Source organism: Amblyraja radiata, chromosome 15, assembly GCF_010909765.2.
Source record: "Amblyraja radiata isolate CabotCenter1 chromosome 15, sAmbRad1.1.pri, whole genome shotgun sequence".
Classification (NCBI taxonomy): domain Eukaryota; kingdom Metazoa; phylum Chordata; class Chondrichthyes; order Rajiformes; family Rajidae; genus Amblyraja; species Amblyraja radiata.
Window position 1 is genome coordinate 34488303 of NC_045970.1, and position 20050 is coordinate 34508352.

The window sequence follows — 20050 nt, forward strand, 5'->3', positions numbered from 1 at the left end:
CTGTGTACAGTTCTGGGGTCCATACTTAAGAAAGGATGTACTAGCCCTGGAGGCAGTGCAGCGAAGGTTTACAAGATTAATTCCTGCAATGAGGGGATTGACATATGAGGAAAGGTTAAGTAAGCTGGGACTCTACTCTTTGGAGTTTAGAAGAATGAGAGGCGATCTCATTGAAACGTATAAGATCGTGAGGGGCCTTGATCGGGTGGATGCACCGAGGATGTTCCCAATGATCGGGGAGGCTAGAACTAGGGGACATAGTTGCAGAGTGAGGGGGGGCTCTTTTAAAACTGAGATGAGGAAGAACTTCTTCACCCAGAGGGTGGTTAGTTTGTGGAATTCACTGCCCCAGGGAGCAGTGGAAGCAGAAATGTTAAATATATTTAAGTCAAAAATAGATGGTTTTTTAGCTGCCAAGGGGATAAGGGGCTACGGGGAGAGGGCAGGGATATGGACCTAGGTATGGTTAGTATAGTAAGACCTGAGTGATCTCCTGGACAAGTGTCGATCGCCTGGATTGGGGTCGGAGAGGAATTTCCCGGATTTTTTTCCCGAATTGGACCTGGGTTTTTATCCGGTTTTTTGCCTCCCCCAGGAGATCACGCGGTTCTTGGGGTGGAGAGGGGTGATAGCGGTATAAAGGGGAGGGTAGTGTCTTGTGTTCTGTGTCTTGTGTCTACTGTTTGTGGGTAAGTGTGTCTGTTTAGTGTTCAGCCATGAGTGAATGGCGGTGCGGGCTCGACGGACCTGGTGGTCTACTCTCGCACCTACTTTCTATGATTCTATGATTCTATCCATGTACCTGTCTAAATGTCTCTTAAACTTTGCGATAGTACCTGCCTCAACTTAACTGTGTTTTTTGTTTATTATATTGTATACAGAGCACTATGTTCACATATTCTGTTGCACTGCTGCAAGTAAGAATTTCATTGTTCATTTTGGAACATATGACAATAAAAGATATTTTCTCTTGGAAACAAACTCTGCCAAACAAAACTAAGTCTGCCATCAAGTACGGCATTCCGTTAAGAGACAAAGACCACTTTTGGCTAAGATAATTTTTACAAAATAATTTTAAAATAATGGACAGCAAACATCACTCTTATAAAGAGTCCCATTTTCTATTTGGGTCGAGTGGTGCTAAAGGCGTCCACATTTCAGTTCTACATGCTTGACACATTTGAAGATGGATCTCAAAGTTCAATTACTAATTAACAGAACGCTAGATTAAAGCAATAAATAAGAATGGACATTTAATTTAGCCGTCGACAATGTACATAAATTTGAATGGTTCAGATAATGAACTGCACTGGCATTTATTAATTTCACTAGTCCATTCTTTCAGCCTCTTCACTTATGCAAACCTGCTCTTCATTCCTTCCCGTCAGAGGTTACATGCTTTTTGTTTCAGCAAATGTGTCCTCTGGCTATAATGAGAAACCTATTGCCCCATGCTGAATTATATTTGAATATAAAAAGGCATAATATCACCAAAAAGCTTCCCGAGCCATAAAGAGTCTATTCAACCTCAATTATTCTCAGCCGCTTATTCTGAAAATCCACCACTTTGTTCCACCGGGAACAAAGTTATTGAGGTTCAATCAGTAATTTCCACTACCCAGTACCTTCTATCTGCCTGACATTCTAAAGTATGATAGCATTTGAATGTGATATTTTACACAATACAGAGATAGGACAATTGTCCTTTGATTGATATGCTGCAGTACATTTTGCACTGAATCATTTTCCCGTATTTTTTAAAATATTTGTTTTTAGGATCTGGCCATGGGTCAGAATTTATTGCTGCTGATATGTTCATAAGTTATAGGAACAGAATTAGGCCATCCGGCCCATCTGCCATCTACTAGCTGATCTATCTTTCCGTCTCAACCCCATTCTCCTGTCTTCTTCCCATAACCCCTTGCATTTGGGAAAATGGTGATGAGTCGCCTTCTTGTATACCACAACAGCGGTAGCACAGTGGCACAGCGGCATAGTTGCTGCCTTACGGCGCCAGAGACTCGGGTTCAATCCTGACCGCGGGTGCCGTTGACCTGGATTTGATCCTGTTCGAACCAAGTCGATCGAGGTTCAATCTTGACAGAGAGCACCCACAGTCAGAATCGAACCCGGGTCTCTGGTGCTGTGAGGCAGCAACTCTACCGCTGCGCCACCCACACTTTGGAATTCTCTACACAAGAGAGCTGTGGAGGTGGAGTCATTGCCTCTATTCGAAGTATAGATCGATAGATATTTGACTCAATTGATGCTCAGTTCAAACTGTATCAGCCAAGGTCTTCTTGAATACCCAGAGCAGGTTCCAGGGCAATTTGGCCTATTCCTGCTCCTGTTTACATAGATACATAGAAAATAGGTGCAGGAGTATAGTCCCATATACCTGCACTCAGACCATAACCCTCCATTCCTTTCCCGTCCATATAACTATCCAATTTATTTTTAAATGATAAAACCGAACCTGCCTCCATATGATCATGGCTGATCATCCAACTCAGTATCCCGTACCTGCCTTCTCTCCATACCCCCTGATCCCTTTAGCCACAAGGGCCACATCTAACTCCCTCTTAAACATAGCCAATGAACTGGCCTCAACTACCCTCTGTGGCAGAGAGTTCCAGAGATTCACCACTCTCTGTGTGAAAAATGTTTTTCTCATCTCGGTCTTAAAGGATTTCCCCCTTATCCTTAAGCTGTGACCCCTTGTCCTGGACTTCCCCAACATCGGGAACAATCTTCCTGCATCTAGCCTGTACAACCCCTTAAGAATTTTGTAAGTTTCTATAAGATCCCCCCTCAATCTCCTAAATTCTAGCGAGTATAAGCCGAGTCTATCCAGTCTTTCTTCATATGAAAGTCCTGACATCCCAGGAATCAGTCTGGTGAACCTTCTCTGCACCCCCTCTATGGCAATAATGTCCTTCCTCAGATTTGGAGACCAAAACTGTACGCAATACTCCAGGTGTGGTCTGTTTCTGATGGTCTTTGGTTCTGCACTGTTAATGGCAATTCAGGTGCCACACAAAGCCATCACAGCACGGTTTGGGAACAGCTCCATTCAAGACCGCAATAAATTAGCTGAGAATTATGGACGTAGCCCAGACCATCACACAAACCAATTTCCCTTCCATTGACTCCATTTACACCTTTTGATGCTTCAACAAGGCCAGCAGCGTAATCAAGGATGAGTCGTACCCTGGACACTCCCTCTTCTCCCCTCTCCCATCTGGGAAAAGGTATAGAAGTGTGAAAACGCACACCTCCAGATTCAGGGGCAGTTTCTTCCCAGCTGTTAGCTGACAACTGAACCATCCTACCAACAACTAGAGGGCAGTCCTGAACTACTATCTACCTCATTGAAGACCCTCCGACTATCTTTCATCGAACTTGACTGGCATTACCTTGCACTAAACATTATTCACATTATTCCCTTCATCATGTATCTATCTGTACACTGTGGATGGCTTGATTGTCATCATGTATCGTCTTTCTGCTGACTGGTTAGCACGCAACAAAAGCTTTTCAATGTACCTCGGTACACGTGACAATAAACTATTCCATCACTTCCATACTGACTTAGCCACGGATTAAATCATTGACTGGTTATTGGTTTCTGTCCTAATGGAGATTGCAATCAAGCCTCATCCTTTTTTTCAGTGTCCAATTAACTTGATTGTGTGAAATCATCAGACTAAATGATCAGTGCTAATTAGAATTAAAACAACCTTCATCATGCAGCAGATTTAATGGAATTCTTAATTGGGTATATTTGCATAATACCTTGATTACAAAAAAGAACATTTCCCTCTCTTTGTATTCCAAGAGGAAATGTTTATTACAAACAGGGATGAGACAAAAAGATGGAAACTGGAAGTTTGCTCATTTCCAGATCGAGTTAGTGTTCGAATTGAACAGCTCAGAAGTACAAGCCCATCAGCCCACCAAGCTTCTTTCCCCTCTAATTCTACAATTGTTCATTCAGTGAGCATTTATTTGCTTATTTTATTTAACCCAAATGTATTTGTTCAACCTACTTCTCCTACAGGCAGTGGATTGTTTTTAACATGGCAACTAGTTTCCGCTAGTGGGAGAGTCTAGGACCAGAGGACACAGCCTCAGAATAAAAGGATGTAACTTTAGGAAGGGGATGAGGAGGCATTTCTTTAGTTAGAGGGTGATGAATCTGTGAAATTCATTGCTACAGAAGACTGTGGAGGCCAAGTCAATGGGTATTTTTAAGATTGTTAGATTCCTGAAGAGTTTGGGTGTCAGGGGTTATGGAGAGAAGGCAGGAGAATGGGGCTGAGGGGGCAAGATAGATTAGCCTTGATTGAATGGCGGAGTAGGCTTGATGGGCTGAATGGCCTAATTATGCTCCTTGAACTTATGAACAACTTGCAGTGTTAAATATTTTCTTCTCACTCATATCATTTTTTTAAAAAAGCATCTTGACACAGTGTGAAGAATGGCTCTGACCCAAAATGTCACCAAATCTATTTCTCCAGAGATGCTGCCTGACCCACTGAGTTACTCCTGCATTTTGTCTCTATCTTTGTTATAAACCAGCATCTGCAGTTCCTTCCTCCGTAGAGGCAATTGCGGTGGCCTCAATAGGCCTGACTTTGGGGTGAACATGGGGTGGGGACTGGACATTGTGCCTTCCCCCACAGTGGTATCCATTGTGGGGGGATGATTTTTTTGTCTAATTTGTAGTCCTGTAAGTCTGTGTCCAAGATGGCTGCCGTGAAGAGAGAGTAGACGCTGGCGCGCTTTGGCTGCCGCTGCTCCCTCTTCACACTGTGTTTTTGATTTTCTGTTTTTAGATTGAATTCTGTTTTTAATTTGTGTCTCTGTGATGTCTTTATTACTTGTTATATTCCGATTATATGTTATTCCGATTACTATGTAAGGTGTCCTTGAGATGTCTGAAAGGCGCCCATTAAATAAAATTTATTATTATTATTATTACATGTTCTGTCCATTGAGTAATGGTTGTTCTTCCAGTGAAAGCTACTCCAGTCCATCTGAACCCATTAAAATGTTTAGCTCTTCTAGTTAATTTTCTGTTCACCTCCACTGCTTTAAAGAGCATAATCCCAATGTCTTTCATCCTGAAGCAGGCATCACTTCTAGTAAACCTTTTCTCCATCTATCTCCAAGGGCCTTGCACACAGAACTGGACTCAAAGCTTCACCGGGGCTCTAGCATTGCTTCAGAAACACTTTACTGGCCTTTACTGTGGCAAGGCCTAGTTCAGGAGCCTGCTTATCGAACAAAACATTAACACTCGTAAAATGGTGTGAAATATTAATCATCTACATGTGGAGAGATAGTTAAACATAAATTATGTGCAGCTTCCACTGGTTCTTTGGAAATGTTAGTCTATCATATTGATTTAACCTTTTGTCTCTTAATTGTGCATCAAACTAGGCCGACTCCACCAGGAATGTTCCTGTCATTGCTTATTGCTTCATGTGATTAAGAAGTCATCTGTCACCCGTGGTTGGATTTTAGCACTCTTCTCCTGAGGACAAAGTCTTTGTTAAGTACATGAGGTCAGAAAAAGGCCCTTTGTACAACTGATTTGAAACCCACAAAGATTTTAAAATTCTCATTTTGGATTCATAAATTGTTATTGTTTTTTAGAGATACACCGTGGAAACATTCCCTTCGGCTCAACGAGCCCATGCCAACCAACGACAGTTCCATCCTGCACACTAGAGACAATTTTACAGAAGCCAAGTAGTCTACAAACTGCACGTCTTTGAAATGTGGGTGGAAATAGGAGCACCTGGAGAAAGCCCACACAGTCAATAGAAAATAGACAATAGACAATAGACAATAGGTGCAGGAGTAGGCCATTCGGCCCTTTGAGCCAGCACCGCCATTCAATGTGATCATGGCTGATCATCCCCAATCAGTACCCCGTTCCTGCCTTCTCTCCATATGCCCTGACTCTGCTATTTGTAAGAGCCCTATCTAGCTCTCTCTTGAAAGCATCCAGAGAACCTGCCTCCACCGCCCTCTGAGGCAGAGAATTCCACAGGCTAGTCACACGAAGAATGTACTAACTCCATACCGCCAGCACCCCTGGTCAAGATCGAACCTGGGTCTCTGGAGCTGGAGGGCAGCAACTATACCGCTGCTGTTGCTGTTGTGAAATACTTAAGCATCGTGATGGGGGAAGAGAGCTGATCTGTGGATTCAGAAAGAACAAGACAGGGAAATTTGGATTTTCTCATTCTATTGCCCAAGTGAGGAATGGGGTCCAGGCAACTAGTGTCTCAGGTAGACAAAAATGCTGGAGAAACTCAGCGGGTGCAGCAGCATCTATGGAGCGAAGGAAATAGGCAACGTTTCGGGCCGAAACACTTCTTCAGATTGATGGGGGGGTGGGGGGGGGAGAAGAAAGGAAAAAGGAGGAGGAGGAGTCCGAGGGCTGAGGGAGAGATGGGAAGGGGAGGAGACTCAGCCTCAGTAGACTGTGCAACGACTAAAATATGACGACTAAGAATTTGATCGAACAACTTTAATGTGCGGTTAAAGTTGCCATTATGGGGATGACGTTTTATTCCGAACAGGAACTACTTCATACAAACATCAAATGGGAAGGCTATAAAACTCCCAGTGCATTGCTAATGAAGGCCTGCACTGGGGCACAGCAAGGGTGGTGCAGTGGTAGAGCTGTGGCCTCACTGCACCAGAGACCTGGGTTACACCAGACTAGGCATGCTGTCTGTACGGAGTTTATCCCTACTCTCTCCGTCACCGCATGGATTTTCTCCGGGTGCTCTGGTTTCCTCCCACAAAGACGTTCAGGTTTATAGGCTAATTGGCTTCCGTAAATTGTCCCTAGTGTTGTGTATGTGTGTAGGATAGAACTAGTGTATGGGTGATCTGGGTTGGCGTGGACGTGGTGGGCTGAAGGGCCTGTTTCCATGCTGCATCTATAAACTAAAGTAAATTAAAACACTGTGGTTAAAAGCTACAATTAATGGGATGAAGCTTAGTTTAATTTTAGTTTAGTTTAGGTTAGTTTAGTTTATTGTCACATGTATCGAGGTACAGTGAAAAGCTTTTGTTATGTGCTAACCCACCAGTGGAAAGGCAATACATGATTACAATTGTGCCATCCACTATGTGAGCCATCCACATGATAAAGGGGATAACGTTTAGTGCAAGATAAAGTCCAGTATGTTCTAGCTCGAACAGCGTTTGTGTCTCATACAGGCATCAAGTGAGAAAACGCCCAGTATGTTGACAATGAAATATCTCACTACATTTTTACGAGTTATTTTATATTTGAATAATTTCCTGATTAGCTCTTGAGGAAGGGTAATGGAAGTCGATAACCATGGATAACATTGTTTTGGGGACCATGTAGAGCCGATTGCAACACCTAATTATCAGAACCCAGGAGCCTTATCAGAACCTAACCACAGTGGCGCAGTGGTAGAATTGGTAGAGTTGCTGCCTTACAGCGCCAGAGACTACAGGTGCTGTCTGTACAGAGTTTGTACGTTCTCCCCGTGACCTGCATGGGTTTGCTCCGGATGCTCTGGCTTCCTCCCACACTCCAAAGACGTGCAGCTTTGTAGGTTAATTGGCTTCAGTAAAATTGTAAATTGTCCCTGGTATGTAAGATAGTGCTAGTGTGCGGGGATCGCTGGTCTGTTTCCGTGTTGCATCTCTGAACTAAACTCAAAAAGAGTTACAGCAGGCATTTCCTCAAAAATTTAGGGGGTATTTGTTTATTTTGATAGGTTGGTAAGCAGAGAGAATTATCGGGTGTTTAGCCAACAATCCCTTCTTGCTGTTGCTGCAGCAGGCAGTTCTGGCTTCCTCTTTCCTTTCACTCCTCACTCATGGACTGCAATTAGTTGTCTGGGCTTCTTTCAGACGCCAGGGTCAATTACTGGCAAGAGCAACCCGACTAAACGTTGAACCACTAAATAACCACCTGCCTCCAGATTCATTAAGACCATTAATTTAGCAGAGCTCATTTAAACAGCCTGTGGAATTAAAATGTTAATTTTTTTACAAGCCTCTGATAGATTTGTCTCCTGTTGATGCCTATTCCTGTCCCCCCTACCACCCACCCCCCCCCCCCTTTGGATGTTCACACTGCATTCCAAGCAGACTCATGCATTGTTAATTTAAAGTCACGCACTTTTAATTTAAATTTGTTGCTTTTTAGCTCTGATTGTCAATAGCATTTTCTACTCTGATGCCTACTGTAACAAAAGAGCTCAGAATAAAAGCAAAAATAATTGTGATTGTTTCACAACAGCGTAGATCTTGATCAATAGCATGTTAACATGCTACCATCTCTGAGGAATATCAACTTCTGGACTCCTTTTGTATGATCGTGACACTCTGCTCCGAAATGAGTGAATTAATTTATCTAATTGGGAACATGTTGCAAACCATGCCATATCTATTCATGACAACTGTAAAATATGCTTTTGAACGCTATATTAAATAAATTAATTCATCAGTTCATTTAAGGGAGGAAGAAACAATTACAGACTGTTTAATTAAAGTTTCTGAATAATGTAATTTGCCGCTATATAATTAGGCCTGGCATTATTCCGATCCCTGTTCTCTGTCTCCAGTAACCACGGGAGGCTGATATGCAAAAATAGCATTTATTTTCCAGAACACCAGAGGGTTACGTTACCTTTATACTTAAAAGATGGGGCTCGGGGAAAGGAACACAGCAACCTCGGTTGTTTGGCTGCTGACTCTATTCAGATTCAAGGCTTGCCAGAGGCCAGAGATGGAGACAAATATAATTGGTAAAATAATAACAATCAGTTCCATTTTAATATGTGTCACAGACAATGCAGAAACAAATCATTTGGCCTAATTAGAAACATAGAAATTAGTCCAAACCAATATTTATGCTCCACAGGAAGCCTCTTACCCTTCACGTTGGAGGGAGTCCCAGTGGCGGTCATTAAAACCAATGGCCTCCAATGCCAACAGATGGTCCTATGCTCTTCCAATTTGTGACAGGCTGTGGTCTCGCTCACTTCAGTGTGTATCCCCAGTTGACTCACTCGATGTGGGGATCTGCACAAAGTCAGCCTTTATCATGATTCACTAATATGAGGAGGAATTTTTGTGGTTCTGTGACCCTTCTTCAGTCCCGACCCATAACATTACATATCATGTTCTCCAGCGATGCGGCCTGACCCACTGAATGACTCCCGCACTTTGTGGTTTCCTCCATGGCAATATTGGCATTGACAGCCCATACTTATTTTCCCCTGAACGAGGGGAGGGGAGGGTGCAGATCAGAATCAACCACATCAATTCCAGGCCGAGTCAGTGGGATGGCCGATTTAGTCTGAAGAAGGGTCCCGACCCGAAACATCAGCGATCCGTTTTCTCCAGAGATGCTGCCTAACCCACTGAGTTACTCCAATGCTTTGTGTCTATCTTTGGCATAAACCAGCATTTGCAGTTCTTTTTTTATTTCAGAAGGCTGATTAACTTCCTTGGTGATCAGTGATCCAGACTGCAAGTGAACTGTTTTGTCCTGGATTGAGCATAGAATACAGAACAATTCAGCACAGGATCAGGCCCTTCGGCCCACAATGTCTGTGCTGAACACGATGCCAAATAAACTGATCTCCTTTGGCTGCACATGATCCTTAACCCTCCATTCCCTGCATATCCATGTGCCTGTCTAAAAGCCTCTTAAGCACCAGTATCGTATCTGCCTCCACCACCACCCCTGGCAGAGCGTTCCAGCCACCCACCCCTCTCTGGGTAAAAAACTTGCCCCGCACATGTCCTTTAAATTTTGACCTCCTCAGCTTAAACCTATACCCTCCAAGTCTTTGACATTTCTAACCTGAGAAATAAATTCTGACTGTCTACCTTATCTTTGCCTGTCTATATGGATGATAAATTATTAACTAATGACTAAAAATGATAAGATTGCATATCATCATTCACTAATGAACATTCCCTTCAGCAATGTTGAATGAAGCCTGGGTGCCTGTATGAGTAAATACAGAAAATCATGACTGGTGTCGCCTGCATGGTGGTGAGTAGTTCCCGCATTCTCGTTACTAGTAGTAGTAGCTTCATTCTGGTCGCCGCTCATTTTTCAACATGTTGAAAAAATTTTCAACATGTTGAAAAATTGGCGATGACCAGAATTTTTACGCCATGGAGATTAGCGAGAATTCTCGTGATGTAGGTGCAGTGGTAGAGGGTTGCCAGGAAGTTGAAGTTTGTCATTGGTTGTCGTAGGTTGTCGCTGGTGCTGACCGGTGAATTCCATTGGCTCATTGGGAAAAAAAACGTAATCAGTCGTTTTCAGAACCAAGGTTAACCGACCGGTAATGTTAATGTCCGCTGAGCTTCACAGCCGTGTATCTCTGACTTCTTAAAAGTTGTCTCCACTCCTTCTACCCCCTTCTCCCCCACCCCTCTCCCCCCTCTTTTAAAGGACTTACGTGTCCCTTCCCGTATGCTGTGCTTTCACCGTCTTAATTACAGCGCCAACCTTCCTGTTCATCGTGGTGTGTGTCTGTATCACATTGGCTTTGCGCCATGTGAATTTCACCCAGACAGCGCTCCCCCCCCCCCCCCCCCCCGCTTGCCCTGTCCCCCACCTGCATAACAGGCAGGTGAAGAAAGCGATGTGTGTGTGTGTGATCCACTCTGACAATCGCCATTCCAGTCTCCGTTTTTTCAGCCACCTGCTACGACTTGACAGTCGCCTGAAAGATCACCTAAGTGGGACAGGCCCATTAGACGCACAGTCTCTTGTCCAGAGTAGGGGAATCAAGAACTAGATGACATAGGTTTAAGGTGAAATGGAAAAGATTTAATAGGAATCTGAGGGGTAACTTTTTCCCCAAAAAAGTGGTGCGTGTATGGAACGAGCTGCCAAAGTGGTGCGTGTATGGAACGAGCTGCCAAAGTGGTGCGTGTATGGAACGAGCTGCCAAAGAAGGTAGTTGAGGCAGGGATTATCGCAATATTTAAGAAACAATTAGACAGGTACATGGATAGGACAGGTTTGGAAGGATATGGGCCAAACGCAGGCAGGTGAGACTGAAATAGATGGGAAATGTTGATCAGTGTGGTCAAGTTGAATCTATGAATCTATGATGAATATTGAGTTCAGTTATCCTCTGTGAATGATATCAAAGGCTCTTGTCAGTTCAACAGCCTGGCTATTCTCTCTTGTCAACCCGTTAACCTACAATAACCCATAGCTAACAATGGACCTTGATCATCATTACTCTTTTGCATATCTTTCATTTCCTTGTTGTATATCTCTCTCTATCACCATCTATATCTCTTTCCCCTGACTCTCAGTCTGAAGAACAATTGACTCAGTTGAAATGTCACACGTTCCTTCTCTCCAGACGCTGCCTGTCCCGCTGAGTTACTCCAGCATTATGTGTCAATCTACAATAGAAATTTGAACAATGGTGGATTTCCTTTCTATGGCTCTATTATGGTTTTAAATGAGACTTTTAGGGGCCGCAAACACACGTGAAGATATTCAAGTAAGATGTCCTTTTCATCTACTCAGGAAGAAGCTTGCCTTTGATCTCGGGAGCTGCAATCAGTGACATGGTAGTGAAAACACATTCACTTTCAGTGTACAAAGAGAAGACCATTTGTCGATTTGCATCTAATCTCCCGTCACACTGTGGAGAGGAAAGAAAGACTTCCAGATATTTAATGCCTTACAAGACATCCCAAAGCACTTTGCAGCCATTGAAGTATTTATCAAAGAATGGTTGCTGCCATTACATTCGAAGCACAGCGACTACTTCCTTAGAAGGCTTAGGAAGTTCAGCATGTTCCCAACAACTCACCAGCTTCTTCAGATGCGCTGTAGAAAGCATTTTATCAGGATGCATCATATCATGCTTTGGGAACAGCTCCATCCAAGACCAGAAATTGCCAGAGAATTGTGCACGCAGCTCAGATCATCACACAAACCAACCTCCCTTCCATTGACTGCATTTATACATCAAGTTGCCTCGGCAAGGATGTGTCACGCCCTGGCCACTGCCTCTTTTCACCTCTTCCATCGGGCAAAAGGCACACCTCCAGATTCAGGGACAATTTCTTCCAGCTGTTATCAGGTAGCATAAGCATCCTGTCAACAACTAGAGAGCAGTCTTGAGCTATCCTCTACCTCATTGGAGACCCTTAGGCTATTTTTGATCGGGCTTTACTGGCTTTTTCTAGCACTAAACATTATTCATGTTATTCCCTTTATCATGTATCTGTACACTGTGGATGGCTCAATTGTAATCATGTATTGCCTTTCCGCTAACTGGCTAGCACACAACAAAAGCTTTACACTGTTCCTTGGTTAATATGTTAATAACCGGGGAGGTCCTCATTTAGAATTGCTAGGCAATAAATATTACCCAATAAACCAGTAACTAAGATAACTTAAAGGCAGCACAGTGGCACAGCTGTGGAGTTGCTGCCTTACAGTGCCAGAGACCCAGGTTCGATCCTGACAACTTGTGCTGTCCGTACGGAGTTTGTCTGTTCCTCCCTTGACCGCGTGGGTTCTCTCCAGGTTCTCCGGTTTCCTCCCACACTCCAAAGACGTGTAAGTGTTGTATGTAAATTGGCTTCAGTAATAATTGTAAATTGTCCCTAGCATGTAGGATAGTGCTAGTGTACGTGGTGATCACTGGACATTGCGGACTCAGTGGGCTAAAGGGCCTGGTTCCATGCTGTATCCCTAAAGTCTAAAGGGCCTGTCCCACTATCCCGCCACCATGCAGGTGACCCCTGTCGACATGTCGTGGGTGACCTCTCACGACAATAGGAGATGTCTCATGACCATCCCGCCTGTATGGTTGTGAGAGGTCTCCAAAGAGTCGTAGCGTCTATCTGGTCGTTGCTGAATTTTCAACATATTGAAAATTTCGGCAACCTATCACGGGTGCCGGCAGTCACCTGTAAAGGTTGCGTAAGTGGGACAGGCCCAGAAGGAATAAAATAAACTACCAATTAAGTTCCTGTAAAATAAACTTCAGCCACTTGAAAAAAATATTTTTTATTTTTTGTTATATCTTTTTCACAAAACCAATAAATCCTACTTGCGCATTGGCGGCTGTCAAGGATGTCAAAATGACTGCACAAATGCATCGAATAACAAAAGCTATGGGCAAATGGATGCTAACAGTATAATATATATTTTTAAGCTTAGATTCCTTTATTGTCCATACTGCCAGATGTGACGGGCAAGGTAAAATTCTGGTGCGGATGTTGGATTGAAATACAGGGTCACAAAAGAAAAATCCAAAGACAGAATCGGAGGAATTCTCGATCCTATGTCGGGTCTGGAAGGTGGTCAGAGGTTTGAGTTTAATCCTCGGTAAGCCTTGGAATGGAGACTTTGGAGGTGGAAATGTGTTGAGATGGAGATCAAACACTGCCCGTCTAGATGTTCTACGCTTCAATTCCTTAACAGCCTCAGGAAGGCTCCTGAGACACCACAATATTGTGACTTCAACTTATGGCAAATCAAATGAGACGCTCCCAGCCATGTGGAGTTTGTTCGTTAGAGTAACACCTGCAGCAATCTCAAGAAGGGGGCATCAGATTAAAACTTCTCTTTAACGGTAGGGATATATATTTTTATTTCCCATGCAGTTCCCTTTGAGCAGAATATACCGTGTAACCCACCAGTTACCAGTGAAAGCACAGGGACCAATCTCGCACAGAAATGAAAGTGGATGAGAATTCACACATCAGTTGACAAGTTGGTCTCTCTCCAGACCAAGTGAAAAGTGCAAACTCATCGCTGCGGTGGGAAACATTACTCATATTCCATCAACCGTAAACTGAAGTGGCAGGACTCACCTTCTGATCCTGGCTGTAGGCCAGAATCCAGTCCTCCTCCTCCGGGTGGAACAGCATGCTTTGGATTTGAAAGCTCTGCCGGTACTTTTGATAGGTCGCACCCTCGTCTGAGCTGATCAGAACGCTGCTCTCGATCTCAGGGTCGCTCACCAGCATTATCTGTGCAGGGCAGAATGAGAGAGAAATGAAACTCGATGAATGTTAGGTTGGCGTGAAGACTCAAGCTTGTCTGTCCAGAATCAATTATGGGCACTGGTGGAGGACAATTGGCGAGGCTCCTGGTAGCACCATCTCATCAATCCAATACCTTGGCACTTTGCCCATAGCCCTCTAAATTATAGTCATACAGTCGTAGAGCCATATAGCTAGCAAATTGGCCCTTCAGCCCAACTTGTCCACGCTGAGTTCCTCCAGCACTTTGCGTTTTGCACAATAAATCACACGACTACTTTCTGACTTCTCACTGGACGTGCGCGGCACAAATGATCTCCGATAAGCTTTCCTGAATTTCCAGAGCTACAGAACAGCGACAGTATAAAAATAACAGTACATTTGTCACCGGAGAGTCTGCTGCTTCCCTTAACGAGAATCACTGCCTCGATTCAGGTGCTGATATGGATACTTTTTCATTAAGAGTCGATAAACAAGCTTTCAAGGAGACACATGCTTCTGGTGCCAACCCTTGGCACTGCAATCCATCACCATCACGGGGGGTTTTAAAAACACCATTTACTTTCTTTAAATGTTGACAAATGGATTTCAACTACACAAAATAGCTCCTAATTTTTCGTAATACAGAAAACATTTGTTACTTGGGGAGATGATGTTTCATTCTCCATTTTATTCAAAGCTCTGTGTGAGGATCTCATTAGGAGGATCGATTGACTCTCTATAAACACTGAGCTCCTGTTGACCCTGTGTTTGAGTAGCTGGTTTTATTAAACAGATCATGAAGCGTACCTCCTGTACATCGGCGAGACCAAACATAGACTCGGCGGCCGTTTCGCTGAGCACTTGCGTTCGGTCCGCCTAGGCCAACGGGATCTCCAAGTCGCCAACCATTTCAACTCCCCTTCCCATTCCCACACTAGCCTTTCTGTCCTGGGCCTCTTCCATTGCCAGAATGAGGCCATATGGAAACTGGGGGAACGGCACCTCATATTTTGCTTGGGTAGCTTACAACCCAATGGTCTGGACATTGAATTCTCTAAATTTAAGTAACTTCAACTTATACTCCGCTCCACTCCCCTCTTGCCTCCTTCATCCACTCTAGTCGTTTTGCCAGGTCCACAGTTCTCCACATTGTTTCCCTCTTGAGATCACTCGTCAATAACGGGCTTACCACGCACCACACTGCCTGAGGTCATTTGTTTCTGCTCTGGATTGTCCTGGTCTTTTCTCACCTCTCCACTCCCCCTCCCCTCCCCCCTCCACCCCCACCCTTTGACTTACTCCAGCACTTTGTGTCTATCTTTCGTGAAGTTTCTTCTTCAATTTGATCCCAGACCATCGCGCAAACCAACCTCTCTTCTGAAGTCTGAAGAAGGATCCCAACTTGAAACGTCACCCAGCTTTTTCTCCAGAGATGCTGCCTGACCCGCTGTGTTACTCCAGCACTTTGTGTCTATCTTCCTTCCACTGACTCCATCCACACTTCACACTGCCTTGGCAAGGCCACCAGCATAGTCAAAGGCAAATCTCACCCTTCTCCCTCCTCTCCCCTCTCCCATGAGGCAAGAGGTACAGAGGTTTAAAAACGCACACCTCCAGATTCAAGGACAGTTTCTACACAGCTGTAAACAGCAACTGTGCTGGCCTCTCATCAGCTAGAGTGCGGTCCTAAGCTCCCATCTACCTCATTGGAGACGTCCAAGGGAGGAGACGGCTGGAGGCCCTAGAGGCCCTAGACGGCTGGAGGCCTGGAGTGCCTGGGGCTTGCCTGGAACGGGCACCGCTCATAACAACTGGAGCGCGGACTGGACTTTGAAAATAATGCCAACATATAGCGCATCTTGCATGCGATTTCTGTACGTTTGCTAACCAGGGATGTGCTTGGGTGTGGCAATACTCTACTGGACTGTTTGTAAGAAAATAACTGCACTGCTCGGTTACACTTCACACATGTGATAATGAAAGCACCATTGAACTCTGACATACTTAGCCCAAGCGTTGACAATATTGGCCCTCATGTAATCCAATAAAAAACGATCCTCAAAAGATAGTTAGGATCGAGTAATAATCGTAACCGTGGCTGAATTGCCCATATTCCAAAAACGAATAATCATTTTTAAAATCGTTGCAGGAGGAATTTAAGCTTCATTATTCGTTACTTCAATACTGCATGTTCAGATTAATAAGCTTTAACTGGACCAAGATGAAAGTAAACGTCTCATCTTCTATTCATGTCTTCAATTAAATTGAGCAACCATCCTCCTCACTGGTTGCCACTTCTGATCCAGACTCTGTTCATTAGGTTGTGTGTGGTCTCTCATCCTTGCTCCACCCCATTACTTGGCCGACAAACATCTGACGTGATGCTCCTCTCATGCTTGTTCCCATTGATTAATTTTAAAAATGCAACTCAGAAAGATCATTCCTTTTGTGCCTTGCCAACGCAAACACGCAGTTATTAAAAAGCATTGCTCATCCATATGTATGAGGAAAATTTTCATTTCTTTTGTGCCTATCTTTGCTCTTAGATGATCATGCAGCCATAGAGTCATACATCGTGGAAACAGGCCCTTCGGCCCAACTCGCCCATGCTGACCAACATGCCCCTTCTACAATAGCCTCACCTTCCTACGTTTGGCCCATATCCCTCTAAACCTTTCCTATCCTTGTTCCTGTCCAAATGTTTCTTAAACATTGAGATATTAGCTGCCTCAACTGTCTCCTCTGGCAGCTCGTTCCATACACCCACCATCATTTGTGTAAAAAAAGTTGCCCCTTAGGTTCCCATCTTTCCCCTCTTGCCTTAAACCTATGCCCTCTGGTTCTCGATTTCCCTACTCTGGATAAAAGGCTGTGCATTAACACTGTCTATTCCTCTAATGATATTATGTATAATCGCTTACACTTCACTCTGCCTCGGAAAAACACTCAACATGATCAATGACATGTCCCACCCTGTCATTCTTTCTTACCCATTCAAAGGACTCTGTGCATTTACCCGATCTATTCAGGATTTTGTACACCTCTATAAGATCACCCCGCATCCTTATCCTCCTTTAAACTGATTTAGAGGCATCTTCAGGTTTTCATTTAATTGCAGAAGGGACTACAAATGATACTGAAGTTCAGGAATCTGCTGCCAGGTGAGCTGCTGAAATCACGGAAAGCATAAGGAATGAACACAGAACATGTTGTTGATGTTGGGGATGTTTGAGGATGTTTCCTCCTGTGGGAGAGTCTAGACCTCAGAATAAAAGAACATAACTTTAGAAGGATGAGGAGAAATTTCTTTAGTCAGAGGGTGGTGAATCTGGAATTCCGTGCCACAGTAGGCTGTGGAGGCCTAGTCAACAAATATTTTTAAGGCGGAGATTGATAGATTCTTGATTAGTACGGGTATAAGCGATTATGGGGAGAAGGCAGGAGAATGGGGTTGAGAGAGAAAGATAGATTAGCCATGATTTTATGGCAGAGTAGACTTGATGGGCTGAATGGTCTAATTCTGGTCTTATAACTGATGAACTTATGAATGTGCGATGCTGAGGAGATCAAACTGCATCTGTGGCGAGAGAAACAGAGTCATCATTTCAAGTCGATGACTTTTCGTCAAAAGTGTAGAAGCTAGTGTGATTCAAGTTCTTTAACAGTTGCCCGAGTTTGATCCTGACTATGAGTGCTGTCTGGACAGTTTGTATGTTCTCTCTGTGACCGCGTAGATTTCCTCGGGTGCTCTGGTTTCATCCCACACTCCAAAGATGCACAGGTTTGTAGGTTAATTGGCTTCGGTAAAAAATTGTCTCTAGTGTGCAGGATAGTGCTAGTGTATGCGGATCGCTGGTCGGAGCGGTCTCAGTGGGCTGAAGGGCCTGATTCCACACTGTATCTCTAAACTACACTAAAGGGCCTGTCCCACTTGGCGATTTTTTCGGCGACTGCCGGCATCATTGACTGACGTCTAAGGTCACCGAAAAAGTCGCCGCGATGTGATGACGCATTGGCGCACGGTGTTTCCTCAAGTGCCGCAACATTTTTTTTGTCGCCGCTGGCTTTTGAAATGTTCAAAATCTTTTGGTGACCCTGATATGACGTCAGCAGTCGCTGAAAAAAATCACCAAGTGCGACAGGCCCTTAAACAGTTTCTTGCTACTCACTGGTTATCAGATTGGCTCTTGAATCAATTACCTCTTTCACACCCCGTTCATGATGGTGATGCAACATACTTGTCATATCACCACTACCTTTAGACTTTACTTTAGACTTTAGTTAGCACAGAAACAGGCCCTTCGGCCCACCGAGTCCACACTGAGCAGCGATCACTCCCACGCACTAGCACTATCCGACACATTAGGGACAATTTATGATTTTTACTGAAGCCAATGAGCTCAGCTGGCTTTTCTGCTATTGCACTTTAGTACTTTTGCACACTACTTCAGATTGACAACTAATCTTTGCACGATTCTGTTACTTTGGCTTATTGTATTTATTGTTGTAGCTATCATTACCATGTATACTGTTTACTTTCTGAGCTACATGCAAACAAGCTACATCATTGCACCCTGGTGTATATGACAATAAAATGATCTAATCTAATCTAATTTTATGACTTGAGTTCTTCTATTCAATCTCATCGCCACTATTCGCGTTAAATGCCTGCTAAACTTTATTATACTTCTTAAAAGTGTCTCCACACCTTCTCCCCCCTCTTCTTCTCTCCCCTTCTCCTTCTCTCTCCTTTTCTCCCCTTCTCTCCCCTTATCTACCCCCCCCCCCACTCCGCGCTCTCTAAAGGACTTACCGTTACTGTGCAGCCGTTTTACCTCCCTCTTCATCGTGGGTGTGAATTTCAGACAGCGCTCCCCCGCTTTCCCTGGTCCCCACCTTCGCGATGTGTGTGTGTGTGTGTGTGTGTGTGTGTGTGTGTGTGTGTGTGTGTGTGTGTGTGTGTGTGTGTGTGTGTGTGTGTGTGTGTGTGTGTGTGTGTGTGTGTGTGTGTGTGTGCGTGCGTGTGTGTGCGTGCGCGGCCGGTCGATCCAGCTCACGGTTTCAACACGGACGGTCGATCCAGCTCGAGGTTTTCCAGGCGAGTGCCCTCGAGCTTGAAGGTCGAAGACACTCTTCTTAACTCGCGGATTAGGTCACCCAAGTGGGACAGCCCCTTTAGTTGACCCACCAATGTTCCTAGCATGGGAATATTTTAGCACTGCACTTGGCTCCAGCAGCCCTTGTTATCTTCAGGGACAGCGACACTTATAATATTCCCGTTAAGCTGCTTATTTCTAAATTTTCCCAAAATTCATGCTTCCTGTGGGCTTTCTATAATCTACTTTCTTTGTTAATTTCCATTTTAATTGCTCTAATCTTCCCCCGTGGGACTATTTGATGTCTGCCATTTGTTGCTGAGGTACATCTAATATATGCTGCACATTCAGCATGAAAATCGCATCCTGCAGTGCTTGACGTGACCATTTACTAACAATCTGACACTCATTCCAATCCAAAGCTCTCAAAGAGGTAAATGAGATGTATGTTTATATATAGCAACAGTTCTGGACTTACGGATATCCAGAAGTACCTAATGAAGGATAGTCACAGCTGTAAAGTTGTAAACATGGCTGCAGGAATGTCTCTCTCTTTCTCTCTGTCTCTGTTTTTCTCACTCACTCACTCACTCACTCACTCACTCACCCACTCACTCGCTCATTCACCCACTCACTCACCCATTCAATCCTGACCTCAGATGCTGTCTGCGTCGAGTCTGCACATTAATTTAGTTTAGTTTACAGATGCAGCGTGGAAACAGGCCCTTCAGTCCACTGGGTCCACACTGACCAGTGATTGCCCGTGGACTAGTTCTATTCTACACACTAGGGACAATTTTACTGGAGCCAATTAACCTACAAACCTGCACGTTTTTGGAATGTGGAAGGAATCCGGGTAGCCCGGTGAAACCCCATACAGTCACAGGGAGAACGTACAAGCTCCGTACAGACAGCAT

The 20050-nt window shown here is 44.2% G+C and overlaps 1 protein-coding gene across 5 annotated transcripts in view; it reads right to left on the minus strand.

The window, feature by feature from the left end:
* Window positions 1–20050, minus strand: part of LOC116981189 (VPS10 domain-containing receptor SorCS1-like) — a 720890-nt gene that overhangs the window by 229168 nt on the left and 471672 nt on the right. For all 5 annotated transcript variants that reach the window (XM_033034012.1, XM_033034011.1, XM_033034009.1 and 2 more), the window contains exon 4: window positions 13885–14043. In XM_033034012.1, coding sequence (XP_032889903.1) covers window positions 13885–14043 — 159 coding nt within the window. The remainder of the gene's footprint in view (window positions 1–13884; window positions 14044–20050) is intronic.